General features: G+C 43.0%; 1 protein-coding gene across 1 annotated transcript; it reads right to left on the bottom strand.

Moving 5' to 3' along the window:
• Positions 1 to 2424: 2424 nt before the first annotated feature.
• Positions 2425 to 6462, bottom strand: Spty2d1os (SPTY2D1 opposite strand). The gene is made up of 4 exons (XM_029541002.1): positions 6259 to 6462; positions 5696 to 5800; positions 3134 to 3171; positions 2425 to 2528 (listed from the first exon to the last, which is right to left on the bottom strand). Exons 1-2 carry the CDS (start codon positions 6325 to 6327, stop codon positions 5705 to 5707), a joined length of 165 nt encoding a protein of 54 aa, XP_029396862.1. The 5' UTR covers positions 6328 to 6462; the 3' UTR covers positions 2425 to 2528; positions 3134 to 3171; positions 5696 to 5704.
• Between the last annotated feature and the right edge of the window lie 9617 nt (positions 6463 to 16079).

The raw sequence follows: 16079 nt of genomic DNA, 5'->3' as shown, positions 1-16079 counted from the left end.
TTTTTACTGGTTTTCATTTATTGATCAAAACTTGAAGCTATTCCTTATCACCCGGAACACTGTGCTAGCAAGGAACCTCTGTAGGCTTACTAGGTTCTAAGGTGAGGCTTGTCCCTTGGACACGCTCCTGCTTGTTGCCTTTTCTATACCTGTGTCTGCCTACCACTGATTTCCCCTCTCCCCTTCCACCTCAGCTAGAACACCATTGTGTTCTCAGACACCAAGTTTAAAAAAAAAAATGGAAAATGGGGCCTGGAGAGGTTTCTCAAAGGTCAAGAGTACTTTTTATCCTTATAAAGGACTTGGATTCAATTCTCAGCATCCACACAGTGGCTCAATACCAGTCCGAAGGGCTCTGACACCCTCTTCTAATCTCCACCAGTACCATGCAGGCAAAACACTCAAAACATAAAATTAAAAAACAAAAACAAAAACCTGGATGTGGTTAGAGCCATGGACTCTAGCTTTGTGACTCAGGGTTTTGAAGGTTTATCCAAAAGAAACAGCAGAGCCACTATTCCTCTTGTCAGAATTATCCATTCAAATTCCCTATAACAAACAAGCTTGAGAAGCTGACTCAGTGGTTAAAGCATGCTCCCTGGACAACATTCAGGACAGGGGTAATATGGAGCACACACACAACCAGATGAGCACCCTATACCCACGTGTAAGCCCAGCTCCAAGAGTGGCAGGACAGGAACTGGGGCTGGCTGGCTTCTAGCCAAGCCTGGGGAACAAGCCCCCAGCTTCTGAAGACAGCTTACCTGGAAGCAAGTCAGTGATAGAGGACACCCAGTGCATTCTGGCCTCAGTACAAGCACAGAGACGTATATGGACTGACATGGTGGGTGATGATGACAAGATGAGTCCTTAGGAATGTCACGAGATTAGCAGACACACCCATGCATGCAGGGAATGTAGATAACTTGACCCACTACAGTGTGCTGAGTCTAGATCATATGAGAAATGGAGGCTAGATTCCCAAATCACTACGAATCATAAGTGTGGATTTTATAATCATTCTCCTTTCCATAGGCAGAGTAATCTTGGGGGCCAGAGGATGAATTGATGTATAAAGTGCTTGCCAAAAAAAGGAGTCTCTGAGTTCAGAGTTGCAGCCATAAAAGGGAGATATGATATCAGCCATCTGTAAATCTAGCACTTGGTAGCGTAGAGATGGGTTCCCAAGGCTCCCTGGCTGCCCAGTCTAATCAAAGTGGAGAATGATAACACCAGGCATTGACTTGGTCTCCACACAGGTGAGCCCATAAACACACTCTCAGTGCAGGACCTCTTAAATGGTAAGAACTCCAAATAACAAGAGTTTTCTGTGTAAACTATAGGGCTGCTTTGCTGGGGCAGATCTATTCTCTTAAACAGTGGAACCAGATATTTATCTTACCTCCCACCACCTCCATCACACTTAGATCTCAGTTTTAGAGTGTGTAAGATTTTAGGACTCAAGACTCCTGATTTATTAGCTGCTTAGATCTCATATTTAGGCTCCCATCCCTGAACTTAAATTCACTGGATCATATTGAGAGCTGGTTAGGTTTTGTGTCTATATATCTTATCGTTTAAAGGATCATCAGAGGTCTAGAGATGATTCTAAGAGCATGGACTACCCAAGAGCTCTTTCAGAGGACCTACCTGCTGCACCCACCTTGGGCAGCTCACAATCACTTTAAACTCCAGGGGAATCAAAGGCCTGTGTACGTCTGGCCTTCAATGCACAAGGCATGTCTTTAATCCCAGTACTTATGAGACAAGCAGGTGGAGCTCTGAATTCACGGTCAGCTTGTTCTATAGAGTTCCAGGACAGTAAGAGAAACCCTGTCTCTAAATATCAAAAATATAATAAAAGTAAATATGTTAAAAGGAATTTTGGGCAACTTCTTTTTTTTTTTTTTTTTTTTTTCAGGGGAGGGAGGTATTTAGGCAGCATTGTTTGACCATTGCTTTAGCACGTAAGGCATAGGTGTTCCTGGTCAAATTCTGTGTCTAAATCTCTCCTGTGCTGGCAAGCAAGACACCTGAACCTCTTAGCTTCTTTGGTCACTTTGTAAAATGAGGCCAACACCCAGCTTTTAGCATCTCAAATTGGAATGAGTCATCCGCACACAACTTTCCTTGCCCCTCTTCATCCCTGCACAGGGTAATTTTTACCTTTGGACCCTGGACTTGGAGTATATTATTTGGAAACTGGGCCTAAGAAATCATTACTTAAGATTACAGAACAAGGGGCAATTTAAACTAGTTGTCTCAATCTTAGAGGCTCCAACAGACAGAACGTGGTCATCACCCATTCATGCCCACCTGCCCACTCACCCTCACTCTCCATTAGAATGTTGCTTCTTAAAAAGTGTTCTTAGAAAATGTTCTTCTTAAAAAGTGTGGTAACTACACAGAATATGACAAAATAATGTGCGATTACTTTATGCGAAACCTACAACAGGAACTGTGCAGTTGGGTGATCTTCACAGCTGCATGGGTTCACCAGGGTCATCTTTGTTTACTTCCAGAGGGGTCTGGGGGGGAAAAAAAGCAGATGTCAGGGCAGTCTAATCCTGTTAGCAGGAGGTGCTCAGCCCTGTGGGGAACTGACAGAGTGCAGAGATGTCTGCCACCAAGTTTGCAGAAGTGGGCTGATCTGGGAAATAATGCTGTCGGCTAAACATTCTAAACATCCTGTCAGCTTCACAGACATTAATGTTGACCCTGGGTCACAAACACTCTTTACCTCCATTCTTAAATGAATATAGGAAAACACATGGGAAGCTGGTAGGTGCCCACCATGCAGGAGACCCTGGTCTGATCCCAGCACCACATACTCTCAGCAGTCAGGAGCCAGAGGCAGGAGGACCAAGGCAGCCTTGGTTCCATTGCCAGTTCATCCTAGGCTGTGTGTGACATCTGCTTCCTTAAAAGTACATGAAAGAAACCTGACAAGCTCCCAGTTCTGAGTAGCCCACAGGAGGAGGAGGTAAATTACTGGAAACTTACTCTCAAAAAAACTGGAGAGAATCTGTTTCTAAAGTCACTAAGGGTTAGATTGTCATGCTCCCTGTGTTATAACGCTGGGGACTCTCTAGCAGTAAAGAAGTTACTTACAGCAGTAAAGAAGTCCACTTACCCCTCCTGGGGGATACTTATATCCCTTCCACATCGTTCCTGCAATGAGAACCATCCATAAGACAACGATCATTCTGGGCCGCCTTGGCTGCTGGTGGCGGGCTGGTGATAGGAAGGCCTGGATCTATTTGCAGAGTCCTGGGGATCCCTGGCTTCATTCCAGACCAGATGGTGCGTGGCCCAGCATGGCACTTCCTGACTGGTGAACTTTGAGGTCTAGTCTAAACTAAAATGGCCATTTTGAGAGGCCAGACTCAGACACTAATTGTGACATCAGTTCCTATGACATGGGGGGTGGGGGGGTGGGCTCAAGGGTTAGAGCAGCAATGGTTGGCCAGGGCATTAGGTTTATTTGGATGAAAGAAACCTGGAAAAGGAGCTACCCCCACCCCCGTTTAGAACCTTAATAAGCCATTTACATGATAAGCTATGTATTTGCTTAAACTATTCAAGGCAGAAAAGGATTGCTGTGAATAACAGATCAGAACCACCTGGGTTGATCTGGGGGGCATGTAGGATTAACAAACGAAGCAGACAGCAGCCTTAAGCTATTGTTAAGCTACCCAAGGAAGAAAAGTCTTGCATTTTGTGAAATGATACCCAGCCCCCATCTTGCTGCCTAAGCCTCCTAGTAACCTCCCTGGGAAAGGAACCAAAGGGAGAAAGGAGCAGCTTCTGGGGCTCCTTGACACGGGCACACGGGCACAAAGTCATTTCTGTGACTTAGTCACATAACTCAATAAACAGTGACTCAATAAACAGATGGTACTTCTTCCGTTACACCCACACGATGTGACCGCTTTGAACCAGTGGGGCCGAGGGAGAGCCAGAGACCTGCAGCTACCATCTCCTGCTTTTATTATACCTGAGGCTGCGGCTACCATCCCTGCCTTCTGGGGTACTTCCCCCCAAATCCTTCTACTCTTGACTCAGCATGTTAAGACTACAAAGAGTAGTCTTTCTCTATAAATGGCACTGCTCTAAAAAAATAAACAAATCTTGATGAAGTAGGTGGACTGCTGGAAGCCCAGACGAGGAGTTGCTGAAAGGGTGTCACCTCTGTTCCCAGTGGGAGGAGTGTGAGACACGCTGAGGTCTGGCTCGAACCACACACACACACACACACACACACACACACACACACATACACACCAATGAGGTGATTGTGCAGTGTTGTGGGTGACCCAGCCACTGTCGCCAAAGTTCACTGACAGGTTCTCATTTTCACTTAGTAAAATTTGTAGTTCACCAGTTTTCAAGCTTTGCATTAAACACCTTACATAGATTTCCAAATGTGACTTTCACAAAAATAGTGAAGGATCAAAATATCCCCAATTGTACAGTGAAGAAACTGACATTCGCAAGATTTAAACCTCTCAAGTTCTCTCAGTGAGTTGCAAAGTTAGGACTTGATCTCAAGTTTATGTTAATTCTTGTTTCACAGACCTTCAGACAGACAGGCCATTAAAAGTGCTCATCCTGAAATGACTTATGCAAGCTAATGCCAGCCACTTAAAACTCTAAGAGTCCTTTTTTAATGACCAGACCAAGAGTGGGCTTGTGCCTCCAAAATGTTTCTTAGTGCCCAAGCTCAGGTGTCCAGTGTTTTTAAAGACAAAAGCCACAATTGTATGGGGGGGGGGGGGCGCTGGTCACATCAGTGATTTGGAGTAGCCTAGTAACATGTTTTCTTGCAAAACTCAGTCGTGTATTCCAGATACCAAATGACAATTATCTTTGATTTGCACGGCCTCTTAGTTATTTTAGTTTTATGTTTTAGCTTGCACAAGCATCAGGGTTTGTTGTCGTTGTTGTTGTTGTTGTTGTTGTTGTTGTTGTTGTTAATACGTCTGGGCCATGTTTAGGATCACAGACAAAAGTGTTGCCAAGACAGATGCAGCTGTTGGGTGGGTGGGTAGAAGGCTGAGAAGTATCTAAGCAGCTGCAAAGGAAAGTTGTGGCAAGATGGCATTGCCTTAGTCATTTCAGTCTGAGCCATCTATGGTGGCACATGACTGTAACACCAACACTCAGGAGGCAGAGGAAGGTAGAGACCTCTGTGGCCGAGCTTGATGCTAGCCTGATCTATATAGTGGGTTGCAGGGAGGTCAGGGCTGTGTCTCAAAAAAGAGGGAGAACAAAGACTCTATTTAGGAAGAGAAAGGAGATAAGGGAGAATGAGAGAGATTAAAAAGGAGGAGTAACAGATTCAAAGTCTCTTATATACATGGATATATAGATGCTCTTGATATAATTGTTATTACACGTGTATGATAAAATAGCTTATATGGTTAACATACACTAATACAGTTTGAGAAAGAAGGGAATCATAAATGGGAGTTGTTCAGAAGGAATCCTGTGAGGCACAGTTATTGACAGACTGCCCATCCTCAGCCTGCTTCCCCCTCAGTAGCCCCCAGGCTTCTTCCCTTCCCTGCATCTCCAGCCATTCCCCTTCTATGGTTTGCCTGTTTCCCACAAGGGTAAACCCTTCCCCCCCCCCCAAGCCTTCGAGGTGTTGGAGCCTTCTGTGGCTCGGGGGGGGGGACCCAGACCAACAGACCTGACTCACTCATAGCAGCAGCTCCTCCTCCAAAGCTTGGATCCTTCGCCGCCGTGCCTTGTTCTCCCGGCCAGGCAACCTCTCTTTCCACTTTAGAGCTGGAGGCTGAGCCAGAAAGAAAATTACAGGTAGACATGCCCCACTCACTGATACCAAGGAAAGTCGCTGTGTGGTGATTGAGGAGGGGTCTGCTCAAACTATACCCCAAGCCCGGTGTCCCTACTAGAAACTCATCTACTTGGTTTAAAACTTTTAAGTTAGTCGCTGTGTTCAGTGTAAAACGCTGTAAAACAAAACAAAACAAAACAAAACAAAAACACATAAACAGAATCAAAAATGTCATAGAGCCTGGATACAAGTGACATCTAACTAAGCAGATAGGGGACACTAACCCCTCTGAGAAGAGTGCCCCCGTGGATGAGGAGAATATACAGGCTTCATCCGTTCTGTCACATCCTGACTTCTGATTAGTGGTAAAAACCCTTTCCTACTTGGTCAGAAATCCCAGATGGGATGTGAGGCAGAGCCAGACCTGGCAGGGATGCAAGGCTGGTACTACTTACCATTGCCTCTGGAAATGTGCCCATGTAGGACGCAAGGCCAACAAAAAGCATCCAGCCCAGCACGATCATCACCAAAAGAAAAATAATTTCTGAGCCTCAATCACACGGTAAGAGACTGTTCGCCAGGATCTTGGCAAGGGAGCGAACTCATGAAACTTTCAGTTGACAGACTGTCGCATGTTAGTTCCATTCCTTGGTTCCAAAGGATCTGAGACTCTCTAGTGAAGAAGCTAGAGCCTAGGGAGGCATTGTGACATCATTGGTCATGTGACTTGGATTCACCATGTCATAGGTACTTGGGCCATAAGTTCTTTGTGTACGTTAATGCGCAGCACTACCAAAAAGTAGGAACTATTGTTATAACCCCATTTCACTAGTGAGAAATGAAGGTTCAGAAAGCCCACATGACTTGTACCAGAGGTCACCAGGCATACTACTGATTAGAGATCAGATCTGAAAAGGTGTGTCTGTGACAGCTGCCAATGAAACAAACTGAAGTCTATGAAAATGATACGTCTATTGTTTTGAGACAAGGTCTCATGTAGTCCAAACTGGACTCAAGCTTTCTATAGAGTACCCTGTCCTTGGACCCCTAACCCATTTCTTCCATCTACCTATCCATCTATCTCTTGAAGATAGGGTCCTCTGGAAGAAGAGGGAGGCTTCCTCAAAGCACTAGGTACCCACATTCTTCAGTGACCATGGTCAGTTCATCACTGGTCCTCTTCTAGATTCTCAAAAGCCACAGGTATTACTGGTCTTTTAAAAAAGGAGGAAGAGGAAGAGGAGGAAGAGGAGGAAGAGAAAGTAGCCACCTCCCTTGGACACAATGATTTGTTTCCCAACTATCCCGTGGCAAATTTCCTTTGATGATCGAACATCCTAGATGAGTGGTCTACACAAAAGTCCCTTCTTTTCAATCTACACCTTTTTTATGTATTTCATTCTTATCTAGCCCCTAGCATGGAACTTAGATGCTTGCTAAGAAATCAACAAAAATCTCTCTCTCTCTCTCTCTCTCTCTCTCTCTCTCTCTCTCTCTCTCTCTCTCTCTCTCTCTCTCTCTCTCTCTCTCTCTCTCTCTCGTCAAATATAGCATATTTTGTTACCTAAGTTCTCCACATACTGCCTAGGTGCAGGATGCATACCCTCTACCAATGTTTGTCCTACATACATAAAACCCCACACATACAGACTATAGACGGTCTTCTCCTTGGGTTGTTTTGCTAAAGATAACCATACTTTACACACAAATAAGAAACCTGCTTTCCCTCATTCCCCCCTACTCCTGCAACAATACATCTGAATCATTAAAATAAATACTACAGAACCATATGTGGTGCCATATAATCCTAGCCCTAGGGAGGTTAAGGCAGGAGGGTTGCTGTGAGTTCAAGGCCAGCAGCTACTTGGTAAATTCCCTTCTGGTCAGAGCTCTATAGCAAGACCCAGTCTCAAAATAACAAAATCTACACTTTTTTATTTTGTTTTGTTTTGTTCTAGAGGCAGTAGAAGGGGACTGGATTTGTTTCTTATTGGACCTAACTTGAGCATAGGAGACTTCAAAGATTTACCCCACAGTATCAAACTTCCTCTAACAAGGCCACATCTCCTTCAATAAAGCCACACGTTCCTAATAGTGCCACTCCCTATAGGCATTCAAACACGTGTGTCGGGCTGGCGAGATGGCTCAGCGGGTAAGAACACTGACTGCTCTTCCAAAGGTCCTGAGTTCAATTCCCAGCAACCACATGGTGGCTCACAACCACCCATAATGAGATATGGCCCCCTCTTCTGGTGTGTTTGAAGACAGCTACAGTGTACTTATGAATAATAATAAATAAATCCTCCTCTTTGGGCTGGAGGAAGCAGAGCCAACTGGAGCAAGCAGGGTTGACCAGAATGAGCAGAGGTTCTAAAATTCAATTCCCAACAACCACTTGAAGGCTCACAACCATCTATACAGCTACAGTGTACTCACATACATAAAATAAATGAATAAAACTTAAAAAACAAAACAAAGTAAAAACAAAACCAGGAGTCTGTGGGGGGTCAAACCACCACATAGTCCTTATATAAGAACACATCCAAAAGATCATCTACCATGATCAAGTAGGCTTTTTACCCAACAGATGCAGGTTCGATAAGAAAATCGATCATTGTAATCCACCAGAGAAACAAAGAAACAGAAAGAAAGGAACTACACGATCTTCTCAATAGATGTAGGAAAGGCCTTTGACAAATCCAACACCTCTTCATGAGAAAAGTTCTGGAAAGATTAAGGATAAAAGGGACAAACCTAAACATAATAAAGGCCGTTTACAGAGAGCTCATAGAAAACATCAACTTAAATGGAGTGGAACTCAAAACAATTCGAGAGAGAGAGAGTATCTTATGTATTATATGGATGCATTACCTGTCAATTAAAAGTCTGCAGCTTGGGCAGAGAATGGGAGGTAGGAAATCTGGGAGGCAGAGAGGATCCTGGAAGGGAGCCAAGTGGGAAGATCTGCCCAGGAAGATGTGGGGAGACAGATGCATACATAGTAGCTGAACACAGGGAACCAGCCACAGGGCAGAATGTAGGTTAAAATAACTGGGCTGTCTAAGTTATGATCTGGTCAGAGAAGAGCCTAGCTTTAGAGCCAACGTATTTGTAAACATAGTTTGAGTCTGAGTCTTATTTCTGGGAGCATGGGACTGGGAGGAAGAACCAGGCATAACTTTTTTTGTTTTTATTTTTTCAAGACAGGGTTTCCCTATATAGCCCTGGCTGTCCTAGAACTCACTTTGTAGACCAGGCTGGCCTCGAACTCAGAAATCCACCTGCCTCTGCCTCCGTATCTATTCAGCACATTACTTGAGTTCTAGAGCAATAAGAAAACTGAAAAAGGGAAAGGGGACACACATTGGAAAGGAATAAGTTAAATATTTTTATTTGCATGTGATTTGATAGTGTTCAGAAGTGACCCTAAAAATTGCACTGGTGAATGCCAACTGTTGATAAATACTTTCAGCAAAGTAGCTGGATACAAAATAGACTCAGAAAAATCAGTAGCCCTCCTGTATACAAACAACAAATTGACTAAGAAAGAAATCAGGGAAACAACATCTTTTACTGTTGCCCCAAATAACATGAAATATCTTTGGGGTAACTCTAACCAAACAAGTAAAACACTTTTATGATTAAAAAAAAAAAATCTTCAGGAACAACTTGAAGAAGATGGAAAGATCTCTCATGCTCATGGACTGGTGGGATAAACATAGTAAAGGACAATTTTCAGCTTTCTATGGAAACCACAAAAACCCCAGGATATCTAAAAACAATCCTGAACAATAAGGAAATGCTGGAGGGAGGTCTCACCACTCCTAATTTCAAGTTGTACTACACACAGTGTTACGATACAAACAGCATAGTATTGGAATAAAAACAGACACATTGATCATGAGACTGAATTTAAGACCCAGACATAAACTCATACCTATATTGACACGTAATTTTTGTTAAAGAAACCAGAAAGTCACTCTGGGAAAAAAGACATCCGGTGCTGGTCAAACTGGGTATCTGCATGCAGAAGACTAAGAATAGATCCATGTTTATCATGATGCACAAAACTTAAGTCCAAGTGAACCAAAGACTTCAATATAATACCAAATACAGTGAGCCTAATATAAGAGAAAGTGGGCCTTTGTTGAAGACTGCCCCCCCAGCACAGCTGGAGTCATTTTGTTCCATACCTGCCAACTACTTCATATTGCTGCTGTGATAAACCTGCCAGTCATTTTCATAGAAAAATAACTTGACTTAGAGCAGGGTCATGCTGACTACATACCCTGTTATGTTCTGTGTGTTATGAGGTTTGTTAATCTTAAGAAATTCTGCAACTATAAGGACTCATCAAATTAAAGTATTTTTCAACAGTTGGCATTCACCGGTGCAATTTTTAGGGTCACTTCTGAACACTATCAAATCACATGCAAATAAAAATATTTTAACCTCACATAAGACCCATCAAATTAAAGGTCAATATGAACTGCTATATCTAAAATGGCTTGAGTCACGGCTGACCATCAGGCAGCACTTCCAGCACCCGTGTAAGAAATCATTGTGGGTTTTGTAGTTTTAGTCTTTATGAGAGGAAATAGAAAAATGTTCGGGGTCGTAAACTCAGCCCTCACATTCTGAGCTACAGCCCTGATTGATCAGTCTTAGGGTGTGCATTCGGTAAACCATCCTGTTTGACTGAGATCATTGTTACTGTGGTGTGTAAGCAACTCCTGGGCCCCAACAACCTTGAATACATTGATTCAAGACTTTCTGAACAGAACTCTCATAGTGTAGCCACTAAGATTAACAATTAACAAATGGGGACCTCACGAAACTGAAAAGCTATTGTAAGGCAAAGGACACTGTCATTCAGACAAAGCAGAAGCCTAGGGAATGGGAAAATTTATTTTTGCTAATTGCACATCTGATAGAGGCCTAATATAAAAAATATAGAAAGACATTTGCGGCATGTTTGTACATTGCTGTTTAATATCATTTTTGGTAATGGTACTTGCAACTTAGGGCTGTAGTGCTGTGGGAAGGCCAATATCCTCGGAGCTGAAGTACTTTTTAACTTTTCCCAAAGGCAATGCAGAGTCTGTAGCCCAGCGTGGTAACCGTGGCCAGACTTTGAAACCGAGGCAGCTTTGGAACAACTAGTGTAAATGTCTTTTTTTAATGTCTAAATGAATTTGCTCTGAGAAGTACAATACAAACTTTATTTTGGGTGCTGCTTTGGTAGAGTGGACTGAGGCCGTGCCTTTCTGAAAGTCAGTAGAGACATGGTCATAAAGGGTAAACGTAGTTGGAATGACAATACAAAAATATATGGACAATTCTTTGAAATGCTCCCATTTACTATTAGCTTATCATTTTAAAGTAATTTTGGAGGGACTACATTATCACAAAATTATACAAAAATTTTTACACGCATATGTATCAGAAAACAGACTTTGAACTCACAAGAATATAAATATACGTATATATTCCCATATTCTGAAAAATATCGTCAGAAACAACTCCACAGAAAATATACTTATGTTATTACTGAAGATCATTCTTGAAATGTAGACGTTGAGATTTAAATGGTATATTTTAAATGACAGAACTATATTACAGAGATACGAAGGGTAAACTTCACAATAGGATGAAACTTGGCCTACTGTATTATGGAGTTTTATGTGTGGTTTTTGAAATTGTTAAGGCAAGATGTGTCATATGTTTTAGAATTAAATAACAGACAACTGATTTCAAAAACTTGTTGTTTTAAAAGTTAAACTGTAAAAGGTGGTTAGCAAAGGGGATAATAAAAGCTCAAATATTTTGAGGACCAAATTTTTTTTTTAAAGATTTATTTATTTTATTTGTATGAGTACACTGTAGCTGTCTTCAGACACACCAGAAGAGGGCATTGGATCCTATTATAGATGGTTGTGAGCCACCATGTGGTTGCTGGAATTGAACTCAGGACCTTTGGAAGAGCAGTCAGTGCTCTTAACCACTGAGCCATCTCTCCAGCTCCTTGAGGACCAAATTTAACTGTTAAGATACAATAAAATCACATCTATTAAAAAATATAGAAAGAACACAAGAAACTAGATATTACAAAACCGAATAATCCAATTAAAATAGGGTACAGATCCAAACAGAGAATTCTCAATAGTGGAACATCAAATGTCTGAAAAACAAACAAATGTTCAACATCCTTAACTATCAGGGAAACACAAATCAAAACTACTTTGAGATTCTATCTTATACCTGTCAGGCTAGTTAAGATCAATACAGGAGTGATAGCTCTCATATTGGTAAGGATATGGAGCAAAGGGAACACTCCTCCCTCACTGGGAGGAAAGAAAACTTGTACTGTCAATATGGAAATCAGTGGGCCGGCTCATCACAAATATGGGAATGGGGGCTGGAGAGATAGCTCAGCGGTTAAAAGCACTGACTGCTCTTCTGAAGGTTCTGAGTTCAAATCCCGGCAACCACATGGTGGCTCACAACCATCTGTAATGAGATCTGATGCCCAAGGGATGCTTTTCCCTACTGCAGAGACACTTGCTCAGCCATGTCCATCGCTGCTCTACTCATAAGAGCCAGACATTGGAAATAACCTAGGTATCCCTTAACAGAAGAAAGGATAAAGAATATACAGTACTGATGGACCAGCCTGACTCCATCTTAAGGATGGAAACCAGTTTGCTATAAGGTTAAAACAAGTTCATTTCTGTTGGCTGCAAAATTCAAAGGGACAGTGTTTTAACCTATATGCAGAATTTGACACGCTTACTACCCTATGGAGTTTGAATCACACTGCGAATATACACTGATAAGATTTTCTGCCAAATGATTTAGAAATGTTCAGCTGAATTCTATGTAACCAAAATTCCTCTGGACATCTCCTGACCCTTGAAAACTCCCTAGCCTTGCAGGGTATATATATATTGGATTATATTAACTTATCTTTCCTGTATCCAATGCTGTATTTTCTAACCCTGCTCTATGGAGATAGCCCTGTCCTACAGAAAACAAAGCTTGCTTAATCTGACCAAAGAGTAGGAGTGATGGTCTTTACTCTTGTTCAGTGGGAATAACAATACATTTACACAACAGAATATTACTCAGCTGTTAACAAAAATGACATCGTGAAAATTTCAGGCCAGTGCCTAGAACTTAGAAACTAGAAAAATCATCCTGAGTAAGGTCACCCAGACCCAGAAAGACAACTGTGGTATGTATTTTCCCTTATATGTGTATCTATCTCTATGTCTGTCTATCTCTATCATGTATGTGTGTGTCTGTCTGTGTCTGTGTGTCTGTCTGTGTCTGTGTGTCTGTGTGTATCTGCATGTGTGGTGTGTGTGTCTCTGTGTGTCTTTGTGTGTGTGTGTCTGTGTGTGTGTGTGTCTGTGTGTGTGTCTGTGTGTAATGTAACCCAGACACAGGAGAGGAATGGGAATGGGAGGTGGTTCAGGTATAAAGCAGGAGTAGAAACAGGACTGAGGGAAAGATCGAGAGACACAGAATTCAGAATTCAGTTGCATTTGAGGGGAAATCAGGGAGCCTAGAGCAGTGGAAAGTAACAATAAACTGACTTTTAATGGCATTTTGTTATACTTATAGATTGGTGCCACCTCACCCGGCTCTGAGTCTCTGATTCTTGTGCCTGCTCCTGGGGCTTTTATTTTTTTGTTGGCTTGTCATGTCCAACTTCAATATGACAATTTTTGTTTCATCTTATTATAATTTACTGTGTTCTGTTCTCTCTCAGAAGCCTGTTCTTTTCTAATGAGAGACAGAAATGGAGTGGATCCTGATGGAATCAGGGAGGGGAAGGGGTTGGGAGGAGCAGAGGTAGGGAAATTTGTATTCAGATTATATAGTATAAGAAGAGAATCGGGGCTGGTGAGATGGCTCAGTGGGTAAGAGTACCCGACTATTCTTCCGAAGGTCCGGAGTTCAAATCCCAGCAACCACATGGTGGCTCATAACCATCCGTAACAAGATCTGACTCCCTCTTCTGGAGTGTCTGAGGACAGCTACAGTGTACTCAGAATATATAATAAATATATAATAAATAAATAAATCTTTAAAAAAAGAAAGAAAGAAAGAAGAAGAGAACCTATGTTTAATAAAATGGAAACAAAGTCAACTGCAAATGCAATTTTTCCATGTCTGGAATCCACTCCCACCTTCTTCTCCAGCCCTTGCCTGTGCAGCACACAGCTTGCATGTCTTCTAGGTTCTGGCAGCTCCACCCCACTCCTGCTGCTGTTCTGGGTAATCCTCCCATAGTTACTGCTATCTCCCAAATGCTGGGGTCTTCTGCTGCAAGTGGGCTGCACTTTCACCAATAGACTCATCTGGACTAGCTTCAGGGCCGCCAGCTCTGCTACACAGTGCCAAGCCTCAGCTGGTCTCCATGACCCCTCAGACCTCAAAACCAGCACCACCTGGGGTGCTCCTCTGTAAAATGGCTAGACGTTTTCGTTTTTGTTTTGTTTTGTCTTGTTTTAAAGATTTAGTAATTGTATGTATGTTAGTACACTATCACTGTCTCTAGACACCCCAGAAGAGCGCATCAGATCCCATTACAGATGGTTGTGAGCCACCATGTGGTTGCTGGGAATTGAACTCAGGACCTCTACAAGTAGCAGCCAGTGCTCTTAACCACTGAACCATCTCTCCAGCCTTTAGTTGTTTTCAATAACCAGTTCTCTTAGCTCCCTGCCAGCCCTTTTCCCAGGTTTAAACATTTCTCCCAACTGTTCCACCCTCAGTTTCCCAAGAGTGTGCTTAAGCAGTCCCTTCTCCCAGTTTTCCCAATACTAGCAGCTCCGCACTGTAACAACTGGTCCAGCCTATCTTCTCAGCTCAGCTTCTCCTGGCTCAACTGTCTTCTAACACAATCTCTGCACCATCTGCCTTCTCTTCTCTTCTCTGCTAGCCCATCCCCTTTCCCTTTTCTTATTTTGGCTGTTTTTTTGTTTGTTTTTGTTGTTGTTTGTTTTGCTTTTGTTTTTTTAATAACCTATCCAGTTCCCAGAAATCCAAGAGGCAAATAACACTGAAGCTCTCAGGGTCAAACAGTTCTAACAGCTAAGAATTCTTAAAGGGCCAGTAGATTCCCCAGCTGGGGATCCTTTAAAGGGCCAGGCCAGGTGCATAAGATAAATCACACTACACTCTTATATAAAGAAGTTCAGCTGCCAGCACAAGGCAAAACCTTGGGGAAGCCATGAACTAAGCTACTGTGTGTTTCCGGAATATTTTTGCCTCAATGATACTCCTCTATTTTTTCTTTTTAAAAATGTTTTATTTATTTTATTTATATTATATTATTTTATTTTTAGAAAGCCAAATCTTTTATATATTTTTTTAATTGGGGGAAACGGGTCTCTAGTGGATGGGCCTGGGGGCCTCACTGCACAGCTTGTTCACTGGCACTGCCCCCAGAATCCTGGGGCTTCATCACTTATGGAAGCTCCGGAGGACTAGAAAACGGGGTGGCTGCGCAGAGCTTCAGAGACCTCATCTGCTCAGAAGGCCCAGCCCACCGTGGCTGGGGCCAGTAGCTGTGCTGTCTGACTAGTGACGCCAAACTCACTCAGAGTTTTCCTGTCATCAAGGAGTTGGTCCTCCTTGTATAGCTTCTGCTCCTCCAGCGGCTGCTTAGGGATGCCCTCGACGATATGCTTCTTCAGCTCGAACACCGTGCTCGACTCCTTGACTTCAGTGAAGATGGTGGTCTTGTGGCTCCCGATTATGAGAAACACGTCCTGAGGACACCAGGCTGACTGACATCAGTGCTTGTCTTAGGCGACCTGCTGGGTCCCAGAGCCCTTGAAGCCCCCCAGCCCTGCGCCGCTCCTCCCGTGGCCCCTCACCTATGTTTTATCTCTGCTGTTCTATGCATCGGTGTTTTGCCTGCATGTCTGTCTGCCTGGGTGCGGGTATCAGATCCCCTGGAACTGGTTATGGACAACTTTTGAGCTGCCGTGTGGGTGCTTGGAACTGAACCCAGGTCTTCTGGAAGAGCGTGCTGTTAACCACTGAACCATCTCTAGAGCCCCTGCTTGTTTCTTTGCTTGATCGCTGAAAATGTCTCAGCTCCAGCTGACCAGCATCAAGTATCGAAGCAAAGCAAAGGTTTCATCTAGTGGCCTGGTATCTTGTGAACCACAGCGGATTCTCCAACCCTCACTTAATCGGAGCCACCTGGAAGAATTTTGACGAAAGACCGGAGAGCCTGCTGATACCCAGGGTGACTTGG

The sequence above is a fragment of the Mus pahari genome, chromosome 1, assembly GCF_900095145.1.
Source record: "Mus pahari chromosome 1, PAHARI_EIJ_v1.1, whole genome shotgun sequence".
Lineage (NCBI taxonomy): Eukaryota > Metazoa > Chordata > Mammalia > Rodentia > Muridae > Mus > Mus pahari.
The sequence above is the reverse complement of the archived record's forward strand: the minus strand, read 5'-3'. Positions and strand labels throughout refer to the sequence as shown.